This window comes from Scyliorhinus canicula, chromosome 3 (genome assembly GCF_902713615.1).
Source record: "Scyliorhinus canicula chromosome 3, sScyCan1.1, whole genome shotgun sequence".
NCBI classification, from domain to species: Eukaryota; Metazoa; Chordata; class Chondrichthyes; order Carcharhiniformes; family Scyliorhinidae; genus Scyliorhinus; species Scyliorhinus canicula.
In genome coordinates, this window is record NC_052148.1 from 120,268,539 (window position 1) to 120,290,882 (window position 22,344).

At 42.6% G+C, this 22,344-nt stretch overlaps 1 protein-coding gene across 2 annotated transcripts in view; it reads right to left on the reverse strand.

Moving 5' to 3' along the window:
* Window positions 1-22,344, reverse strand: part of pdgfra (platelet-derived growth factor receptor, alpha polypeptide) — a 68,721-nt gene that overhangs the window by 23,825 nt on the left and 22,552 nt on the right. For both annotated transcript variants that reach the window (XM_038791169.1, XM_038791170.1), the window contains exons 2-11: window positions 18,325-18,400; window positions 16,309-16,620; window positions 13,481-13,747; window positions 13,151-13,281; window positions 8,042-8,216; window positions 4,726-4,915; window positions 3,264-3,379; window positions 1,820-1,946; window positions 1,378-1,574; window positions 145-239 (exon numbers count right to left, since the gene is read on the reverse strand). In XM_038791169.1, the coding sequence (XP_038647097.1) occupies window positions 145-239; window positions 1,378-1,574; window positions 1,820-1,946; window positions 3,264-3,379; window positions 4,726-4,915; window positions 8,042-8,216; window positions 13,151-13,281; window positions 13,481-13,747; window positions 16,309-16,620; window positions 18,325-18,385 (1,671 nt within the window). In that variant the 5' untranslated portion in view covers window positions 18,386-18,400. The remainder of the gene's footprint in view (window positions 1-144; window positions 240-1,377; window positions 1,575-1,819; window positions 1,947-3,263; window positions 3,380-4,725; window positions 4,916-8,041; window positions 8,217-13,150; window positions 13,282-13,480; window positions 13,748-16,308; window positions 16,621-18,324; window positions 18,401-22,344) is intronic.

Here is a 22,344-nt window from a genome sequence, read left to right on the forward strand (position 1 = left end):
TTACTTTACACACTTAAAAAATCATCAGGTCATTTTGTAAAAGGCACACATTTATGCCAAAGATTACACTTATTTGAATGTTTGATTTGTTTCAATTGCATTTTAAGAATGTTAACATTAATGGACTTTAAAAAATATATTTACCTGTTTCCAAACTACAATGAGCACTATCAGAGAAATGATCACAATAACCAACAACACCAAGACTGCTGCAGCCACCTTCAGTTCAGAATGGAGGTCTGTAAATAAGTTTGAAATGGCTGTTATTCCAAGTGTTATACATTTTATTAATGTTTTAAGTTGAAAAGTTTCATTTGGAAACTAAAAGAGAAAGGGAAGAATTTAACAAGTGGCAGTGGTCGGAATTCTCCGGCCATTGGGATTCTCCTTTCTCGCCCTGCCCGTGGGTTTTCCAGTGGCACGGGGTGGCTTCATTGGGAAATCCCATTGGCAAACAGTGGGAGTATATCATTGTAAAGTGCCCTATTTATATTTGGCCAAGCTTTCCAAATCCATCAATTCTGTCTGTTACTATGAAGAGAATTTAATGAACTTTGCGTCAATATGCCATGATGTTATCCTATCAGTGGAATTTCACTTACCCAATTCATGTTTAAGAACAGCATGGAAATGTGTCATCTTGCATTTTTCAAACAGTTTTTGACTTGACCACACAGATTATTTTGAGCAATGGTACAACATGCATGATGAAGCAAGGTTTTCCAGGTAGATAATAATCCCGTTTCAGGCAGTGAAACTCCAATAATATTGAAGCGTAGCGAGAGTCATTGTAGGTCAGAGCCTGGGGGCAGATGGAGTGTGTGACTGGGACTTGGTGCAAATTCAGATATGGATAGTAGAATTTGGATGAGCTCAAATTGAATATCCTGTCTAGTGGACAGAATCTTATATCTTCATTATTTTGAAGAGTTCAATCAAATCCCCTCAAAGTCAATGCTTTTCCAGAGTTTAAGAAGTCCCAATTCATGAAACTCATAACAAAAATCCTTAAAATAGATATGAATTGATTGCCAAATCTCACAACCAGACTTTTTTCTATACGGGAGTGGCCAAAAGTAGGCACAGTATTCTAGATGTAGACAAAACAAAACCTTGTACAAGGTCTGGCTTATATTTCTAGTTTTATATTGAATGGTCCTAGCTCTGCAACCCAACGTTTTTGCAACAACCTCACAAACCTTTGTTATTTCCTGAACTACAAACCCAGGTAAGCATGTACAACTTTGCATGGTATTTATGAACCTGAATTTATTCCAGTCCAAATGAAGCATACTGCAATGCGATTTACTGGGAGACATTATGCCACTCATGGGACAATTCCTCATTGTACAGAATGGAACAGAAGTCCTTACTTACTGTGAGCCACCAGTTTGACTTCACGTGCAACGACTGCAAGCTCATTCTTTGCAATGCATCTCACAGCCACTGTGTTATCAACTTTTTGAAAGGTCAGCTTGCTTTCCACAGTATTTTTCTTTGTCTGATGGGTTTCAATACTGATATCACTCGAATTGTTGTGGAGAACATTCCAGAGCATCGAGTCATTTGCACATCTGGGGGAAGATATAAAGTATGTTAAGGCTTGTTTTCATTTCATTACCCATTGAAAATTTATTACATCTTAAAACATTTAAAATGCAATCTATTGGCCATTTGAAAGCGATAAGGAAATATTTTACTCAAACGCAACTTTTCATTTGGTTTTCCAACAGAAGTGAAAATTAATAGAACTAATTTTTTTATTCAAAATATTTTCCTCACTCAAATATGCTGCATGATTGAATAGTTAAGTTCTCACTTTTTTAGATCTGTACAGATGAGCCATTCGACCTCTGGGCTGGGCGTCCCATCCGCCAAACATGAAACTATCTGGCCACTCGCAGAGCCATGATGGACATCAACAAGATTGATGATTTTTGCTGGCACTTTTAAACAAAAATTTTAAAAGTTATGAAAAATCTTAATCTGTATTTGTCTACCAAAATACAACTAGAAGACATAGCAACTTTCAAAATATTCTGCACCAACATCAATAAAGGTACAGATGACACAAGATGCCAATAATTGCATTAAGTTAACAAGTGTCACTCATAAACTTAGAGGGCGGAATTTACCAGCTGTTCACGCCAGCGGGATATTCTGGTCCCACTGATGGCACACGGGTTTCCCGGCAACTTGGGGCGCAGTCAACGGGAAATCCCATTGACAACGGCGGGACCAGAAACTTCCGTTGGTGGTTCGCCTCAGCCGTCGAAAAACACACGGCGGGTTCCCTGGTAAATCCTGCCCAGAATATCAGGCATTTCGCACACAGATCAATTAGACAATAGTCTGCGGTCCTGTTCCATTAATGAAATAAAATTCCTGTCACATTTTGTTCTTTACTTAATAGAGTTTACCTAACCTCTGTTTAAATGGCTAAGGAAAATGAAATGATAGATTAACATGAGACCAATTGTCAGAAACAAGCGGTGGACCTGCCAAAATCAATTTTGATTTTACCTGCTTGGCAAAAAACAGACAGATAGGCAACTAAAACTGAGCAATTCAATTACCTGCTTGACAGTCACCCCTTTCCTGACAACTGCGATTTTAACTTAATTTACAGGATTAAGTAGGCGCTGGCCTCAAGAATTTGTGTTAATCAGTGATAGGGCCCTGATTGTATTCAGAAACCTTCATGCACGTGACCTGCAGAAACAGGAGTATTCCTTCAAGCCTCATAAGGAATGTTGCTGCTCTGGTGCCCAACATATACACCTTCCCTTCTTCCTATGGGACCATCCTGAAACCCCTATCTCATGGCTTATCTGCTTTTTGACAAATTTTCCTTTGCTGCGAGCTGTTTCAGGCAGGGCAGCTAAACAATGGCTTGTAGTTGAGGCAACAAGTTTTAAACTTAGGCCAGCAAAGGCATTTTGCACTCCCCAACTCCCAGCACCCTCCCCACCCCAGCCTGGCTGCAACCTGTTCAGAGTTCAAATCGATCCCACCTTGTCTGACAATTGGTCCAAAGCTGAAATATTAGCTTGTTCCTTCTCTTTTGAGGGGCTGTTGGGTCTGTTGTATATATCCAGTGTCTCCATTTATATGATTTTCAGCGTTATATACCTATGTTTTTAATCTTTTAAATTTACAAGTGACACTACCTCAAATATTCATGTTAAAATAGCCTAGCAGTTCAAAGAATTGCACTACAAATATTGGCTAGTTAAAGGGCACAATGGAGCTTCTGCACTTACCTTTCACCTGTAGGTAGAATGTATAAGTGGTACTATTGTCTTCATTTTCAACAATGATGGTGTAAGCCCCGCTGTCTTGTTTCTTTGCACGAATCAGGGTTAAATTACTTTGATACCTGGAAAACGTAAGCAGCACATAATAAGTAAGGAGTCAGTAATTTGAAGTAGCACCAAATATTTCACTTTCTTAACCTTAGTGAATTAAGAGACTGCAGTTTAGAGCTAGCTCAGGATAGCATCACTGTTTCCATGTCGGAAAACAGGACAGACAATTTCTCTCAAAAAGCAATCAGTCTATATGACTCGGGTCTGTATGAAGCAGAGTCAAACGGGCTCAAAACATCAACTTTGTTTCTCTTTCCACAGATGCTGCCAGATCTGGTCTGTTTTTCCAGCATTTTCTATTTTCATTTCAGATAAATGATCTGATAATCTGTTATTTAGTTGAGGGATAATTGTTGACCCACGAGAATTTTCTGCTTCAAACTAGTGTTATGGGATCTTTTATGTTCCATCTGAGAGAAGGCAGATGGAGCCTCACTTTAACATCTCATCTGAAAGGCAATACCACCGAAAATGCAGCAGGTGCCTCATTACCGCACTGAGCTGTCCACTTTGAATTGGCCTTGAATTATCTGGAGAGAACCCATGACTTTCTGACTCCGAGGGGAGAGCGCTACCACTGAGCAAACATCGGTGCCTGAGCTATTCAATAGGATGATCTTGTTGAAATAAGTAAGATTCTGAGAGGGGTCTACTAGGTAGATTCTGAGAGGCTGTTTCCATTGGTTGGGGAATCTGGAAATAGCAAGCACAGTCTCAGGATAACCAGTCGGCCACTTTGCACTGAGACAAGGAGAAATTTCTTCTTGTAAATCTTTGAAATTCTATAGAACTGTGGATGCTCAGTCATTGCAAGTATACAAAACAGAGATTGGTTGGTTTTTAGACACTAATGGAATCAGGCACTATGGGGATGATGTGGGAATATACTGTTGAGTTAGAAGATTAGCCATGTTGTTAATGAATGGTGGAGCAGGCCCAAAGGACTGGAGAAATGGCTCCTGCTCAAATTTCTTGTGTTCCTATGACACATGCCGAAACGGGCAGAGATATAGAGAAGCCACAGCAGAAGATACATCCACTATTTCTCCATTAGAATTTGCCATGGCGCCTTCCTGGGGGTAGGTCTCAAGTTCCTCTTCACCCACTGCCTAAAGCTTGACACCTGCCCCAAGAAGGAATGGAATTTCTAGACTGCATGATTGTTTCTAACCTGTTATTACAGAGAAACAGAAAGCTGAGAACCTATGCAATAATAAATGAAGATGGATCGTTATTTAACCGATGATCTTTACAGTGATGCAGAAGATAAATAGTTTTGTCTGGATTTTCTCCAAGAAAATGGGTTATGTGTGGTTCACCATATTGGGGTGGTGTTGTTCTGTGTCTCCTGCTTTACCTAGTTTCCTGGGTTTTTACTGTGTTGATCATCACCTCGTTGTTATCCTCAAGCAGGGTGATATTGTTTTTCAGCCACCATACATTGGGTTTTGGGTAAGCCTCAATGTTGACCACAAACTGCTTGACTTCATGTAAATCTGCAAACTCTTTTGTTCCATAGTTGGGATGCAAATGGATAAATCCTTTCTCTAGAAATGAGAAAAAGAAGAGAATGGCAAATAAATCGCATCAGTCCAGAAATACTTGTAATTTTCCACAATATGATTATCATTTAAAACTGAGGATCTAGCATGTTCTACTAGCTGCCACTAGTGACAGAAATAGGGGCTGGATTCTCCGTTTCCGAGGCTAAGTGCCGGCGTGAACGGAGAATCCACGAGAGGTTCACGAGAGGAAAATCAGTACAAACCCCTCACCGATTCCGGTACCGGTGAGGGGCTAGCACCGGTGCCACGTGAAACTCCCGCGGATCGTGGCCAAAACGGCCGGAGAATGGCCGAGTCCCGGGTCGCACATGTACAGGGCTGATGACCAGCACCGGTCACGCTGTAAAACATGGCAGGCCGTGCTCGAACCCTAACGCGCCAACCGTGACCCCACAGCCCACAACCTGGCCGACCCCTATCAGTCCCCCCAGCCCTAGCAGAAGCCCCTCCGGCCAGCGGTACGGATCCTGAACGAGTGTGGTGGCATTGGACACTGTCCACAGCTGGCACACCAGGGTTCCCAACCGCTGGGGCCACATGTGGCCCACGCCGTCGGGAACTCGGCCCATCGGGGGTGGAGCATTGCGGGCTAGCCAGCCGATGATGCACCAACGGCAATGAAACGGCGTGCGTCACGCATCACGATTACACCGGTTTGGAGGGGGTGGAGCATGATGGACTGGCGTGAAACCGGCCCAGCCCGATTCCGGTGTCGGAATCCATTCTCCGCCTAATCGCCGATCACGATTTCAGCATCGGGCGATGGAGAATCTAGTCCATGGCTTTTTTCAGAGATTGTGTGATTAGAGAATTTTTCAATATGTTTAGTCCCTCCCCTCATATGTTCATTCCCATGTTTTACCCGCTGTAATATTGCATTGACAATTAGATTTATTAGGAAAATGTGTGCTTTCCGATGGTTGTGAGAGCTGTGCTTATAGTAGAAGTCAGAAAGCAAGCCAACAGTGAGCGAAACATTGGTCAGTTCTGATTTTGGCTCCATCCCACTTACCCAAAGTTATCCTACTTTCACACAGTGGGTGGAATTCTGTCAGCCTGTCCAGCTGAGCACAACGACATAGATCCCGCGCCAGATTCTGTGCTTGGAACCTAATGAGTTATGCACACACGAGTTTCTCTTCGACTGTCCTGGCGGGCAGACAGCTGACCACCGATCCTCAGCTGGCTGTTCAAAGGAGCTGCCGCCATATTTAAATACCAGTCCAGCACACTCTTTTCACTCTCTCCAGCCCACCTGCCTTCACTAGGCTGTGCAGGAGGTCAACAACCCAGAGGAAGAAGACTAGCAACCTCAAGAAGAAGTCTGTTCCTCGATTCAACCACCCTCCTCCGAGTCCATCACCTGCAAGTTGATCATGCCCCACTTGGACCTCTACCCACCGCATCTGGAATCTTTGTCCATCTCCTTCCAATAAATGATGTGACATCTCTTTAACTATCCCCTTGTTTGTGAGTTTTCTATGCAGCCTTGTTGGCGCCAGCTCCCCCCTCCTCAGTCTTCCCTCCGCCTTCCATTGTTTGTCTTCTTTAACCGTTTCCTTGCCTCTCTGTTTGCCATTGCAATCCCTCGCCCTAGCCCTCCATTTCTTTGCACAGTCTTCCTTCACATTGCCCACCTTGTCATCATCAGGCTGCCACCATCCCCACTCCCACCCCCTCATTGCACATTCCACCCCCGGTCAAACTTTGGACCTTTGTTGCCCTGGCTCCACAATGCTGTCCAGATGGACACTGATATGTGGCACCAGGGGGTAGGAGGCCCAAACCCTAGGCACAACACTGATCCGAGACAGTGACGCAGAAGAGTCCATAGGCCCAGCAGCATGGTGCTGTAAATGAAGACCAGCTTGGCATAGAGATGAAGGACAGGAACTGGTCTGTCCAAATGGTGAACAGTGCATCAAGAGCAGCGCAGTATTATGGCAGTGTTGCACTCACTTTGGAGTTTGTGGCGAACTGAGGACCGCCTTGTGCGCCCCACTATTTAGCAATCGTGTTTGACACTGATATGATTTCCCGCTGGCATGAGGAAAGTTTGGGAGGCCTGATTCACGGCAGCTGCCAGCAGGGTGACCAGCCCACCAGTAACCCGCCATTGGGAGAACTGCAACGTGATTACACATAGGCGGCTTTCCGACATTTTGACTCTTGCTAGATTCTCCACTCTCGCCCCTCCCGCCACCAAACCTGCTCCAGGCAGGATTAGAGAATTCCACACTGTTTCTTTTCAGCTACCTATGTGGGTGCAGCAGGAAATCTGAATTTTTAAAAGTTTAATAAGATGGAAAATGTTGCAACATTTTCATTCAGCACCTGAGCATCTGCTTCCACTACATGGGAGTGCCAATGGATGTGAAGAGAAGAAATGGCAAGAGTCTTTTCCTTGCCCACCTGCCCACTCAGCGGTGAGCGTCACAAAATATAATTGGGCTCAACCCCAAGTGCAAAGGTGAAGTTGGGGCGGTGGTCTCGGGATTTTAGAGCCAGGTATTGGAAGCAACATTTAGTGGGATTTCAAATCTGAATCCAACATCATTTGTAACAGTGATTGAAGCATTTGGTAATCAAACCAAAACTTTTCCTATGTGACAGGTGAGAACCAAAACTTTTCCTATGTGACAGGTGAGGGCAGCACGGTAGCATTGTGGATAGCACAATCGCTTAACAGCTCCAGGGTCCCAGGTTCGATTCCGGCTTGGGTCACTGTCTGTGCGGAGTCTGCACGTCCTCCCCGTGTGTGCGTGGGTTTCCTTCGGGTGCTTCGGTTTCCTCCCACAGTCCAAAGATGTGCAGGTTAGGTGGATTGGCCATGATAAATTGCCCTTAGTGTCCAAAATTGCCCTTAGTGTTGGGTGGGGTTACTGGGTTGTGGGGATAGGGTGGAGGTGTTAACCTTGGGTAGGGTGCTCTTTCCAGGAACCGGTGCAGACTCGATGGGCCGAATAGCCTCCTTCTGCACTGTAGATTCTATGAAATATATTCAAAAACCTTTCAAAGAGATCCATTCTAAATGTGTATGTCTTTGTTTGTGCGCATCCAGAATAAATAAAATAGAAAAACAGTCAAACACTAATGATTTGTACCCACCAGTAACATGGATGTGAACCTGTTTCAGATTCATAGTATCCTGAGTTGCATGTGTCACAGAACATCCATAGACTCCAGCATCGTCCATTGTGGCTTTCTCAATTTTCAGAGTCTTGTTTATTTTGAAGCTTGGTTGTCTTAATTCTGTAATAATTTCCTCTGCCTCAGTTCCCTTCTGCAATGAAACAAAGAATCCATGTGAATGATTATGATTTCTCCTTCAGAATTAATAAATAGTTTTGCAGCAAAACAAAATATTCCTTTTTAGCCTCGGGGATAATTTGAAATCTTTTTGGGCGTACCACACACCAGCATTAATGTTAGAGTGAAAGGTTTCCAGTTCAGGGCAGTGCTAAAGTTGAAGTGTCAGCCAGGATTTTCTTATGTGATCCTACTGTGGGTCGCACTAGAGTAGTAAAATTCACAGGTGTGATCAAGCCCATAGAGAGTTGCAGCGAGACATTTTTATTTTTATGTTCTAACTGATAACATTTAGCTTTCCTAATCGCTTCCTTTGCTATTATGCTAAATGTCCGTGATTTGCGTTGGAGAATATCCATATTTACCAACGTCTCACAATTTAAAAATATTCTGATTTTCTATTTTTCCTCCCAAAATGGATAACTTCACATCTCTCCACTTGATATTCCATTGGCCACGTTCCTGCCACTCATTTGATCAGTCCATCTTTTGGTAGTCTCATTGTGTCCTCTGTAAAACTTACTTTCTCACCTAATTTGTATGATCAGCAAACATGGGTATATTACACTCAGTTCCCTCTCATCTAAGTCACTGATATTGATTGAAAATAAGGACCAAGCATTGAAACTGACATTATCCCACTAGTTGCAGCCACACTGAAAATGGCTCAATTATTCCCACTCTGATTTTTGTCCATTTACTGGCCCTTAGTTTATTCTAAAAGTATCCATTCCATGGCGCTGGGGAAATGAAGGCATATTGGTTGTGTCACCGGACTAGTAACCCAAAAGCCTGGTTAATATACCGGGGAAATGGGTTTGAATCTCATTATGACAGCTGGTGGAATTTGAATGCAATTAACAAATTTGATTGATTAATACAAAATCTGGAATTGAAAGCTAGTCTCAGTATTGATACCATGAAACTATCATCAATTGTCGTGCAAATCCATTGGGCTCACAAATGTCCTTTCGGGAAAGAAATCTCCTGTCCACACCTGGTCTGGTCAACATGTGACTCCAGACCCACAGCAATGTGGTTGCCTCTAAACTGCCCTCTAAAATGGCCGCTCAGTTCAAGGGTAGTTATACATCTCTTGAAAGAATAGATAAAAAATGAAGTCCTAATGTTGTGTAACAATATTTTATGTGGCTTTTTATTGAATGCACTTTCAAAATCTTTCTACACTGCATTCAGTCATTCCCCCTTATTCCTCCAACTAGTTATATCCACAAAAAAACTGGATTAGTGAACTTGATTTGCCTTCCATAAATCTATGTTGAATCTGCACAGTAAGTGCCCTGTTATCAATTCCCTAAAATAGATTAAAATATTTTCCCTACTTCTGACATCAGGCTAAATGACATATAATTCCAATTTCTCTCTCCAAAGTTTCATGAAAAGTAGGGTTACATTTCCTACTTTCTGATACATGGGAAGCATTATAGAATCTGCAAGTCTCGAAGATCAAAACTAATGCACCCACTACCGCTGTAGCCAATTGCTTTCAGATCTCGGGCATTTGTTGACTTGAAGTCCCATTAGTTTCTTCCGTAGTGTTTCTTTACTAATCTTGCTGGACGAGATCCGGATAGCGACATCTCATGAGTTTTCATAGATCTTGCGATGGGTTCCGAGTGTCGCAAATTTCACGAGATTTAACAGCTTCGTCAAATATCCAAGTTGGATGCAACGAGGCCATTTGATTGCGCCCTAAATTTAGATCAAGTACTGTGCAGTGAGAAAGGACTAATTAATAATCTTGGTGCAAAGGAACCTTTAGGGAAGAGTGGCCATAATACGTAGAATTTTACATTCATTTTGAAAGTGATGTAGTTCAATTCAAAACTGGGATCTTGAATGTAAACAAAGGAAACTACAAATGTACAAGGGGGAAAATGGCTGTTTTAGATTCGGCAACTACATTAAAGGGAATTACATTAAATGATATGACAATAGACAGGCAATAGTTAGCATTTAAAGAAATAATACATGAGACTGAATTTTACATGCCCTTGATGGGTGTGTTTCCCGCAGTGGGCAAAATAGAGAGGGTGCCCATCCCACCACTTTCCTGCCCATCTCCTAGCTCCAAGCTCGCATCTAAAATAAAGTGTCCTTGTTCATAAGTCACTGAAAGCTAACATGCAAGTGCAGCAAGCAATTAGGAAGGCAAATGGTATGTTGGCCTTTATTGCAAAAGGATTTCAGCATAGGATTAAAGATGAAAGTCTTGTGGCAATTGTCTAGAGCCTCCGCAAGTCCACGCCTCGAATATTGTATGCAGCTTTTTGTCTCCTTACCTAAGAAAGAATACTTGCCATAGAGGGAGCGAAATGGACATTCTGGAGACAGGGGCAGATTTCTCTAATCCCGCGGCAGAGTGTCCACGCCGTCGTAAACGCCATCGCGTTTTACGGCAGCATGAATGGGCCAAACCTACAACTAGTTCTGGCCCCTATAGGACGCCGCTGGATCTGCACAAGCACAGTGGCGCTGGTGCCAACGCACGCATGCACATTGGCTTCCTTCAATGCGCCGGCCCCGACGCAATATGACACAGGACTAGATAGTACGGCGTGTAGGAAAGGAGGCCCCCAGCCAGAGAGGCCGGCGCCGGCCGTTTGGTGGACGCCGATTGCGGGCCAGGCCACATCGGAGGCCCCCTCCAGGGTCGGAACACCCTCCCTCCTCCCCCCACAACAAGCCGCAACCCCCCCGACCTTTCCATGCAGAGGTCCCGCCGGCTGAGAGCAGGTGTGGATGGCACCGGCGTGACTCGGTGTTTCCTGTGCTGAGAATCGACGGGCCAGCCACATAGACCAGCCCGCGACCGGCGCCGCGCCAATCACACCGGCGCCAATGGCGCCAATTCTCCGCTCTGCGGGAAAACACCTACCAGCGTTGGGGCAGCGTGGCGCAATTCATGCCATTAGCGGGGATTCTTCGGCCCTGCCCCGGGCTGAGAGAATCCCGCCCCGATTCCTGTGATGGCAGGATTGTTTTCTGAGGAAGTATTGAGGAGATTGGGCCTAGATTTTCTAGAATTTCAAAGAATGAGAAGTGGTCTCATTGAAGCTTACAAAATTCCTACAGGGCTCAACAGGATAGATGAAGGATGGATGTTTCCCCTGGATTGGAGGTCTAGAACCATGGGACACAGTCTCAGAATATGGGTTCGGCCATTTAGAACTGATATTAGGAAGAATTTCATCACTCAAGGGAATCATTAGAATTTTCCACGCCAGACATCTGTAAAGCTTAGTCATTGCTCACATGTAGACAGGGATCAATAGATTTCTAAATATGAAATATATCAGGAGATATAAGGATAGTGCGGGCAAATGGCTTTGAGGTAGAAGATCAGCCACGATCTAGTTGAATGATGGAGCAAATTCAAGTGATCAAACAGCCTACTCTTGCTTCTATGTTCCTTCAATATTATTTATTAAATCATCTTATTAGCCTCAGTTGGATCACTTTTCCTGTGGGGTTTTTACACCTTAAGGAAATGTATATTTATTGTGCACTACAAATTAATTTAAATGTTTGTGATTGTTTGTCAAATCTATTAATGTGGTTTCCCAATCAACTTTTGTCAACTCATCCCTCATGCTTAAGCAATTTGCATTGTTTAGTTTTAAGATTTTTGTTTACAAGTTAGTTAAATCACTCTCAAATTCATTATAAATTCTAAAACCCTGCCCAAGAGGTTCCTTTCTTATGTGGTTATTATTTAATCACTAATGCTCATAGAATTCTACAGTGCAGAAAGAGGCTATTCGGCCCATCGGGCTTACTCCAACCCTCTAAAAGAGTATCTCAGCTCCGCCCTAACCCCGCAGCCTCAGCTAATCTTCACATCCCTTGACACTAAGGGGCAATTTAACATGCCCAATCCACCAAACCTGCACAACTTTCGACTGTGTGAGGAAACCAGAGCACCCAGAGGAAACCCACACATGCACAGGGAGAAAGTATAAACTCCACACAGACAGTCACCCGAGGTCAGAATTGAATCCAGGTCGCTGACGCTGTGAGGCAGTAGTATTAACCATTGTGCCACTGTGCCTCTGACCATTGTGCTATCTATCCACAAATGCTGCCAGACCTGCTCAGTTTTTCCAGCTCTTTCTGTTCTGATTTCAAATCTCCAGCAACTATAGTATTTTGTTTTTATATCCATTCTGTCTCATTGCACAATTCTAGATCTTCCTGTACTAGCCTCCCCGAACAGGCGCCGGAATGTGGCGACTAGGGGCTTTTCACAGTAACTTCATTTGAAGCCTACTTGTGACAATAAGCAATTTTCATTTCATTTTTTCATTTTCATCTAAAATCACCCATGCCTTAATTGGTTTCTTGACATGTAGTAACTTTTCTTCAGGTCTATATCATCATGTATCATAGAATCATTGAATCCCTACAGTGTAGAAGGAGGCCATTAGGCCTATCGAGTCTGCACCAACCCTCTGACAGATCACTCTACTTAGGCCACTCCCCTATCCTATCCCCATAACTCCACCTTCCCTTGTTCACAAGCGGCAATTCGGTGTGATCGATCCACCTAATCTTTGGACTGTGGGAGAAAACCGGAGAACCCAGAACTAAACTCTTTAAAAAGTACCTAGATTTGCACCTTGAGTGCTGTAAGCTGCAGGGATATGGGTCATGTGCACGAAGCCCACGTAGATATGGACAGATGTGCAAACTCCACACAGACAGTCAGCCAATGGTTGAATCGAACCCGGGTTCCAGGCGCCGTGTGGCAACAGGGCTAACCACTAAAACACTGTAAAAATATTCTACCTCCAATATATTTGATGGATAAGCACTGTTCTCCCAAATGTTGATTCCACATAAGGCAACAAAATGCTTAAGAAAAAAAGGAAAATCAGTTTTACTTACATCTTTTCCAGGATAATTCCAGTCTATATCCACTACTTCATTATCCATTACTAGACAAGTCACCACGATGGGTTCACCCACTTTCACTACTGTTTTCTCAGCTTCTATTTCAACTGTAAGGATCTTTGCCACTAAACACAAGGTACAAAAAGTTAATGTTAAAATCCATCTCTGTGAGAACAAATATATCAATACTTTTAATAGTTATTTTCAAGTACTTTGGAGTAGGCATACTGACTTTCATTTTTAATGAAGTTTACTTTTAATTTAGAAATACCAATTGTCTGTTCAGAGATGAAAAATATATAACAAGTTCAAGTGTTGATTCACCTTTAAATCTATTAACAATGTATTCTATTGATCTGTGCTCCACACCATTGATCGTTGCAATGCAGATATACGTCCCCTCTTTGAACAGACCACTGAATCCTTCTTTATTATGATAGGTGGCAGAGATCATGTTCTGAGTATCAATACTCTTCAGAGTGACTTGGACATCTGGATCAGATACACGACATGGGATTTCTGCATCCGCACCCTCTGCCGCCACTACTACATTTTCAAAATGCGCTGGCGGGATGAATGGATAGTTGGGATCTGAAAAGAAAACAATGTATTTAACAATTGTAACAAAGTCCAAAGTGCAGGTTAGGTGGATTGGCCATGAAAAATTGCCCTTAGTGTCCAAAATTGCCCTTAGTGTTGGGTGGGGTTACTGGGTTCTGGGGATAGGGTGGAGGTGTTGACCTTGGGTAGGGTGCTCTTTCCAAGAGCCGGTGCAGACTCGATGGGCTGAATGGCCTCCTTCTGCACTGTAAATTCTATGATTCTAATAAACTGCTTAGCAGTGTTTGAAGGAATGACAGCATAAGATGAATGCATAAAGTCTAAATGTATGTGTGATAAACTCCGCAGAATATCACAGATCTCCCATAACCTACATCAAAAATACTTTGACTACAATCCGTTTATATTGTACTGGAGAGTATTTTCATTTCACATGAGCGCTTTTGCTCTCTGACTGTCACTTACATACTATTAAACTGCTTCTGTTAGAACAAGAACATAGACCCAATGCCCAGCAGATTTTCAATAAGAGCTATTTTATTGTTTCTACTGCTGAGACATGAAGGAATCCAGTATTATACAATAGCAGAATGAACTCTGGATTAGAAAACTTTGCACCAATGTCACACCAAGAAAACACCCCAGGGATTTCAGTCAGAGCTATGGTTACAGAAAGTCATATAATACAAACTGCTAAGTGTTTGGCAGCTGAAATGTTGTGACATCAATAATTTCTCTTGGTTTGAATGGCTCTCAGTTGCTCACAGCCAATTTTCAGAAGGGAGGTGCAGCTTGAAGAGAAGGAAAAAGTTATGTCATCCAACTTGTCACTCATATTTGACTTTGAGCAGCCAAGCACAGAGCTGGAAAGCACCCAACTCAAACTGTCCTCGCCTTCCACATGGAGAGGTCATAGCTCTTACATAAACTAGCTTTGGAGAATTAAATAATCTAATTAGAAGAAGTGCTGCTTTTATAAATAAATCTTTGGAATAAACAAGGATGCCTCGGACCCCTCTGTCCTTCTGCAGCTACTGTTGGATTGTTGAATTGAAGCCTGCATTTGTTAAGCAACAGACATGTGACCTTACAATATATCGCAAGTAACACTTTAAAGCAGCCTAGACATTTTAACCTAACCCGCCTGGCGGGAAATTGGTGTGACCAGATCGCCTACTCTTGTGTTTAGAAACTGCTGTGCTTTAGCAGGAATGTCCATGGAGATTCACAATTAGTTTCAGTAGATATACAATAGGAAGGGGAGTGAACATTGTAACCAGGGGAAACATGGCAAAGCCGGTCAGATGCAGAAACATTAATAGCAGAAGCTGGGGGACATTAAAGGCAGGATGGGAGTCCATGAAAGCCAGGAAGAATGGAGGATAGACAATCAGGCATGGGAGGCAATGATAGCATGGTGGACACTAGCCTCTGTCTAGGCTTATGACTTAGGGAGGGAGGATAGGGATGTTGAGATATGGATGACGAGGATGAAGGATGACTGTTGGTAAATCATTTAAACACAATGTTGCATCTTATTTGTGAAGATATATATTTGTGTGACATTTCAGGTTCATCGAGCCATGCCTATAAAGAAAATCTCTGCTGATCTTTATTTTCCTCTGTTGTTAGAAGCAGTGTAAGCAACAAAACCATGCAATGGTAATGCCACCAATTTTGAAGCCCCATCTTGTGTTTAATCAATTCAAATTAAATTATCTTTTCAGTCGATACAATAAAATCCTGAAAGAGTCAAACTGGGAAATTTGTGTTCGATGCTGATTTTCCTGGGTGATTTTGGTGACATTCTCCCCAGACTATGTTGGCCATTAACTTTTTCTGGAGTTGGTCCTCTAAAATTGTCTAGTCTGTTTACCTGGTCTGGCCTACATGTGATTCCAGATCCACAGCATTATGGCTGATTCTTGATATTCACTCAGCAATTAGGCATGGGCAATAAATGCTGGTCCAGCCAGCGAGGGCCACCATGAATGAATAGAGAAACATTCCAAAGTTAGAAGTAGGTAGCAGGAGCTCCCCTGACCGTTAATGTAGACAAGGCCAAGCATGGAATTGAGCCACTTGCAAGTGTCAGATTCAATCTCCAATCTGAGTTATCTGATCTCAGCCAAGTTGTAATAAGTGGTGGAGGAAGAAAAGGGAATTAACCAACATTCCCTTTTGTTGATTAAGATCCAATAAATCTTACCGGAAAGGGTGTTGCTTGTGAGGCCATGAGAGACCTTAATTGCAATCCTTGCAACACTCACTGGATTAGCTCACACTTACAGAGTGATAACGTGGCCAATGTACCAAAAAGGTCCCCATGGAAGTTTACCACAGCAACATAGGGTTCTCAGAAGAATTGAGGTGAAAAAGAGTCCGAGATTCTCTGCCGCCGGGATTCTCTGTTAAACCGAAGCCCGGGGGTTTCCCGATGGTGTGGGACTGCCCCACAATGAGAAACCACATTTACATTCTGCCCAGAGTGTGGAAAGGATGTGAAAACAGCAGCTAATGAAGCTACAGTCAGTTAAACATAGTGGTATCTTGTGTACAAACCTAAACTGTTCCGTTACACGTGTACACACCTGGAACAAAAACATAGATATCTCGTCCCTCAATCTCATAATCAAGCTGGAGTGCAGGGTAATAGCAGGTATACAGGCCAGTGTAGATTCCTGTTGCATTAAAGATCTCAAGTGTTTTCACAAAGTTTCCGCTGTTGTTGTTTTCGTCTTTACTACTGATATTCTCCTCATGAACTTCATCAAACGGCAATTCCCAATCCACTTCATTCTCCCCAGAGCACTTTAGGCTGAATGATGTATGGAGAGCAACTCTTAATTCAACTTTGTTGGGGTAAACATCTGGTAACGTTTGGCAGTTGGCCAGTTGGGGCCCTGAAAGCAAGCAAGAGAAGTATGGTCATCATTAATAGAACTAAACAGATACTCTGCTGTGCTCAATTATCTTCTGTCAGGGTTAATTGCTTCAATATCACCACAAACAGAATGAAATGCAGTTCAAACATTGGAATGCTTAAACAAGGAATAATCATTTACAGGGCTCCAAAATTAATTTGTTGTCCCTGTGCTTTGGTTTGTGAAAAGGCCAGTGCCATTTATAAGCTGAAAGGATGAGTGAGTGCCCTGGCAGCAGACTTAAACCAATCAGCTTCTGTCACACTCTGCTGGATGGTACAGGGGAGTGTCTTCAATATATATCCCCTTATCTTAGTAATGTGTATCTGTTTGACTCTTCCCCTGGTGGCCTGGCTGAAATTGGAAGATCACTATGACCATTATTGAATAAGTTACTATAGAACAATCTAGAAGTTCACCAATACATTATGCCACCACATGAAGCTCAAGGCTCAAAGCATGCATTTGGAAAATAGAAACAATTGTTCTTGTTATTGCATGTATTATTCTGATAAGAGCTGGGTGCCAAGTAAGGATCATCAAAACAATATGACAACTCAATGGACTAAGGTATTTGTATTACTTTTAGTGCTCCTTGCAAGTCCCGCTTTAGTTTCTCAAAGTTGCCATTGCATTGGCTGTAGGCAACTTGACTCAGGTGACCAACAAAATTCAATATGGGCAACTGCTGATTCAGCCCTTAATGAAAACCCGGTGAACAAACTCATGTAGTCAATCTGGCAGAAAACCTAAGCTTACTTGATGATGGTCACCTCCCGAGACAACCATGAGTTATTCTTGTTTTTGGACAAGGGTGACAGGGTTAATTGACATTTTGGGCTGGATTCTTCCGCCACGCACGACGCAAGATCGCCACGGGTGGGACACGGAACATGTAAAGGTCCATTGACCTCGGGCGGGAATTTCCGGTTGACAGGCTGGCGCGGCAGGAGAATCCCACCCAAATTTCTCCTCCACTTATAACATGATGAAAAATCCTCCTGAAGGACATCAATAGGGCAGCACGGTGACACAGTGGCTGGCACAGTTGCTTCACAGCCCCAGGGTCCCAGGTTCGATTCTCGACTTGGGTCACTGTCTGTGCGGAGTCTGCACATCCTCCCCGTGTCTGCGAGTGTTTCATCCGGGTGTCCCGGTTTCCTCCCACAGTCCAAAGATGTGCAGGTTAGGTGGATTGGCCATGCTAAATTACCCTTAGTGACCAAAAAAGTGGGGTGCGGGTTATGAGGATAGGGTGGAGGTGTGGGCCTGGGTAGTGTGCTCTTTCCAAGGGCCGGTGCGGACTCGATGGGCCCAATGGCCTCCTTCTGCACTGTAAATTCTATGATTCTAATAACTGACTCATGGAGCTGGTTTCATGATTCCCAAATCTGATCCTACAATCCTCAGTGCTTACCCACACATCAAACAAGTACTGACACAGAGAGGAAATGTTATGAAAAACTGCACCAAATGATCTCCTTTCATTCAAAGAGGGACAAGTTCACCCTCCTTGGAGATTTTAATTCCTGACTAGACCAGGACCACAACAAACAGGAGGGGGAGCATTCTTTTTTCTGTTTCACATTAAAATTTTATGTTAGTTTAATATCTTCAATTGTACTGCACAACCAAAGATGCATTTTTTGAATTTTCACTTAGAACACATACTGAGATGGTTACCTTTGAAGACTTCCAAGAAGAGACAGTCCATTATCAGGAATATTTTCCAGAATATGCCCATTTCTGTGGAAAATTACTGGAGAAAGAGAAGACAGTCTGTGCGTTATTTCAGAAACATGGGTAGATTATCCACGGTTCATTACTATGCTCAAAGAATGTTACACTCAAACATTTAGAGCCTGAATAACTCACTTGATACCATGTCATGACCATTTGAATTTACAGCCAAATGCCTGATCTTACTGCCGATTTTCAGAAATTATAGTTATAATAATGGGTAGTGAGATCAATTCTTGTTTAAATTTTGATTTGTAAATCAGTATCGACAGGCAGTTGTGAAAGAGAAAGCTTCTACGTCCAATTATTTTCCCTGATCAATGTTTGTAATATACATCATTATAAATCGAAAGTGAATCTGTTCAACTACTTTATGATAGGAACCGACATGGATGACACAGCCATCTGTCTCCAAATCAGCCTGTTCACAGGTGAGGGCCCTACCCTCACTCAGTTTGACCTGTGCTCACCCTTTAGAACCTGAAATACTGAACTTAGATACACTACAGTCAGTAGCCCAAGTAGGAACCATGGTTCTTATCTTTTCAATCAACTCAGGCTTGAACGTCTTGCGGAATCTGCTATTTTCCAGAATACTCAAAACAGAATCAAACTAAACTGACCTCGGTCCGACCTGAACGACCAAGCATTCAGCTTCAACTGAGGGCAGGTGACCAAGAGATCGTACTGCTTGTGCAACCAATAAACAATTCACTGTGGGGTCACTGTATTCAATTTTTCTGTGAAATTCCCAAAAATATAATACCACTTCCGTAAATCAATGGCCTATGAAATGCTGGAAAAATCATAGTGAGTTTATGGTGTCTGCCATTACCAATAGGTAAGAAGAAACATCAATTTGTGATGAAGAAGAGAAATGCTGTGAGTTCCAGTTCGCTACAGGTGAATATTTGTGTCACCCTGCTTGGAACATGTCCAAAACCAAAAACATAACTTTGTCATGAAATTGTTGGATGAACCTGGTTAATAGGAATTCATCTTTCAACAGACATTATGGGCTGATAATTAAAGCTGTATGGATATGATTCATGATCCCAACATGGCTCTCAATCTCGGAGGCCCAGAAATGGCATCTAGCTCCCACAGGCAGTACATTGTTCTGGTTTCTGATTTTTTTTTTTATATACTTTTCCTTTCCCTTTCATATCTCTCTCTTAATCCACAAGCTTTTTCCCTCTCTATATTTCATTTTTTGTATTTAATATGACTCAGATTTGCCCTCGTTCCTCCTCTGTTGTTTGTTCGGTGTCTTCCGTTATTCATAAATTTCATTCGGTAAGGAGATAAACCAATCTTCACGAGAACCCAGTTATCCCTTTGGCATTGGTGCACCATTATCAACTCACGCTTGTAGTAATTCGCAGTGAAAAGCAATATAACCTCAAGGGCGAGGTAAAGAAAAATAATTCACGGCACTGATCAAGAGATGCACACTCGTAGCAACTTTTGAGTCAATCATGCCAAGTACTGTGAATTTACCAGCATAAAGACTTGACTTGAAAGATCTGAAAATCTTCAGTTATCTAAACTGGAAAATTCGCCCAGTGCTCAGGAGAGAATTTGTTTTTCATGAGGTGTGGGCATTGGTCTCAAGGCTAGTATTTATTGCCCATTCCTAACTGCCCTTGAACTGAGCGGCCTGCTCGGCCATTTCAGAGTGCCATGGGTCTGGGGTCACTTATAGGCCAGGCTGAGTAAGGATAATAGATTTCCTTCCCAAAAGGACATTAGTGAACCAGGTGGGTTTTAAAGACAATGTTCGTTTCATGGTCACCATGACTGAGACAAGCTTTATATTCCACACCGTGTAATTGGAATTTAAATTCCAACTGGTGCCGTGATCGAGTTTGAACGCATGTCCAACCATTACCCCTATGTCACTATCTTCCCCAGCTGTCATTTAGCCACTTAAGAACAACCATTTGTCCTTTGATTTTTTTTGGTGGGGTGGTCACTGCTTTGCCATCATCAGACACTCTATGGTCTTATCTGAACTGAACATTCCCTTCATTGATTAATCTGATTGGACTAGTACGCATCAGCATGGTTTTGATGCCATTGGCATCACAGCCAAAGTTCAGAGGGAAATCTGCCCATTCCAAGCAATTCTTTCTGTGGGAGATGTACTGTGAGGAGTTTGAACATGACAGCTGGCATAGGATGTATACCTTATGTGACCACAGTTTGAAAATTAAATAAACCCAGATTTGTCCATTGATCATTTCACAGGGTGTCTCGTTCTTTTTCTCACACCCACAACCCCTGCCTACATTGCCAAGAACACCCACATTCCTACTGGACGCCAGTGCAGAATTTCAGACCTGGGCTGTTATTCTTTAGCATTCCACAAGACATTACCCGGCGAAATCTAATTACATTTTACTCTACTAGGTATTTAACACATTTTCTCACTGTACCTTCTCTCAATCTCCCTTTCTCTTTCTGTATGTATGTTTGTAGGATAAGATCAGCTCAGCTCAGAAATGCTGAACACATATATCACGGAGTGCAGCGCATTCAAACAGTTGACTGCACAAAGTTGTTTCTTTGCAGAATGCCCTTATTCTCTTTAGGATTTTTGCTTCTTTCTGCAACCACAAGTCTCCCACCATTTGCAGACTGTGATGTCAATGCTGGCTGGAATCAGTTGGTTGAAAGCCCACTAAAGGGATGTGGAAGGGCATGGTCAGTTTTTCCATTGGTGTAATTCTATCCGTTGTAATTTGATATGTGCGGCAATGCACATTCTGCAAGCTGAATATGAGCACTGGCTAGAGAAAGGTCCAACACTCCAGAGGAAAACGAAGCCACATGGGCAAAGTATTGCAAGACCATTATAGATGTAAAAAGAAAATGCACAGAGAATGTAAAGTTGAGTGAATGGATTTGTCAGAATCCCATTGAGAGAAGGGGATGATGGGTGGTACATCTTGGGTCCATTCATTCTGATGCTGCTTGCTGTAGTCATGCCCTTTGGGGCTTTAGTTCTTGCCAGCATGAATCTCAGGACGCTCTTATTTCCAAACTGTTTGGTGTTGATAGAAGACCTAAAAGCCCTCATTCCATATTAATGTTGGCTGAAGGTTTTCCTCATTTCCCTTAATGATTATCAGCTGCAAAGCGGTCAGTTTCTGGTGTCATGAAAGGATAGAAAGCCACATATGGGATTCCAATTGTAATAAGATTAAGTTAAACGTAAGAAAGCGTATTGGATGCTTCTTTCGTAAATAGGGGCATTGAATACAAAAGTAAGGGAACCATGTGCCGGGGGGGGGGGGGGGGGGGGGTCGGTGCAGATTCGATGGGCCGAATGGCTTCCTTCTGCACTATAGATTCTATGATTCTATACTAAACATCAACAAATCTCTGATTAACTGGCGTATTGTGTTCAATTCTGGGCATCGCACTTCAGGAAGATAGCAAGGCCATTGATTCACCAAATGTCCTTTAGGGAAGGAATTCTACCATTCTCACCCAGTCTGGTCTACATGTGACTCCATTACCACGTGCTTGACTCTTAACCTAGAGCAGAGATGGTATCAGGAGATTTAACAGAGGTATTCAAATTTATGAGGGTTTTGATCGAGCAAATAGGGAGAGGCTGTTTACTCAGCCAAGTAAGTAACAGTCAAAGAATTTGAATAATTGTTAACTTTATACAGGATTTTTTTTGCATCAATGGTTATTCAGATCTGGACTAAACTACCTGAAAGAGTGGTGCAAGTAGATCCCCTAAATAATTCTGAGGGATAATATAAATTGTTGATTCGAAAGGCACAGATTGATTACGGATAATCAACTTAGATTTGTTAAGGGAAGGTCATAGCTGATTAATTTTCGTGAATGTTTGGAGGAGGGTCAATGAGGATAATATTTTAATACAATCAATTAGATTTTAGCAAAGTTTTTGACAAGGTCCCATGTGGAATCCAGACAGGCAAG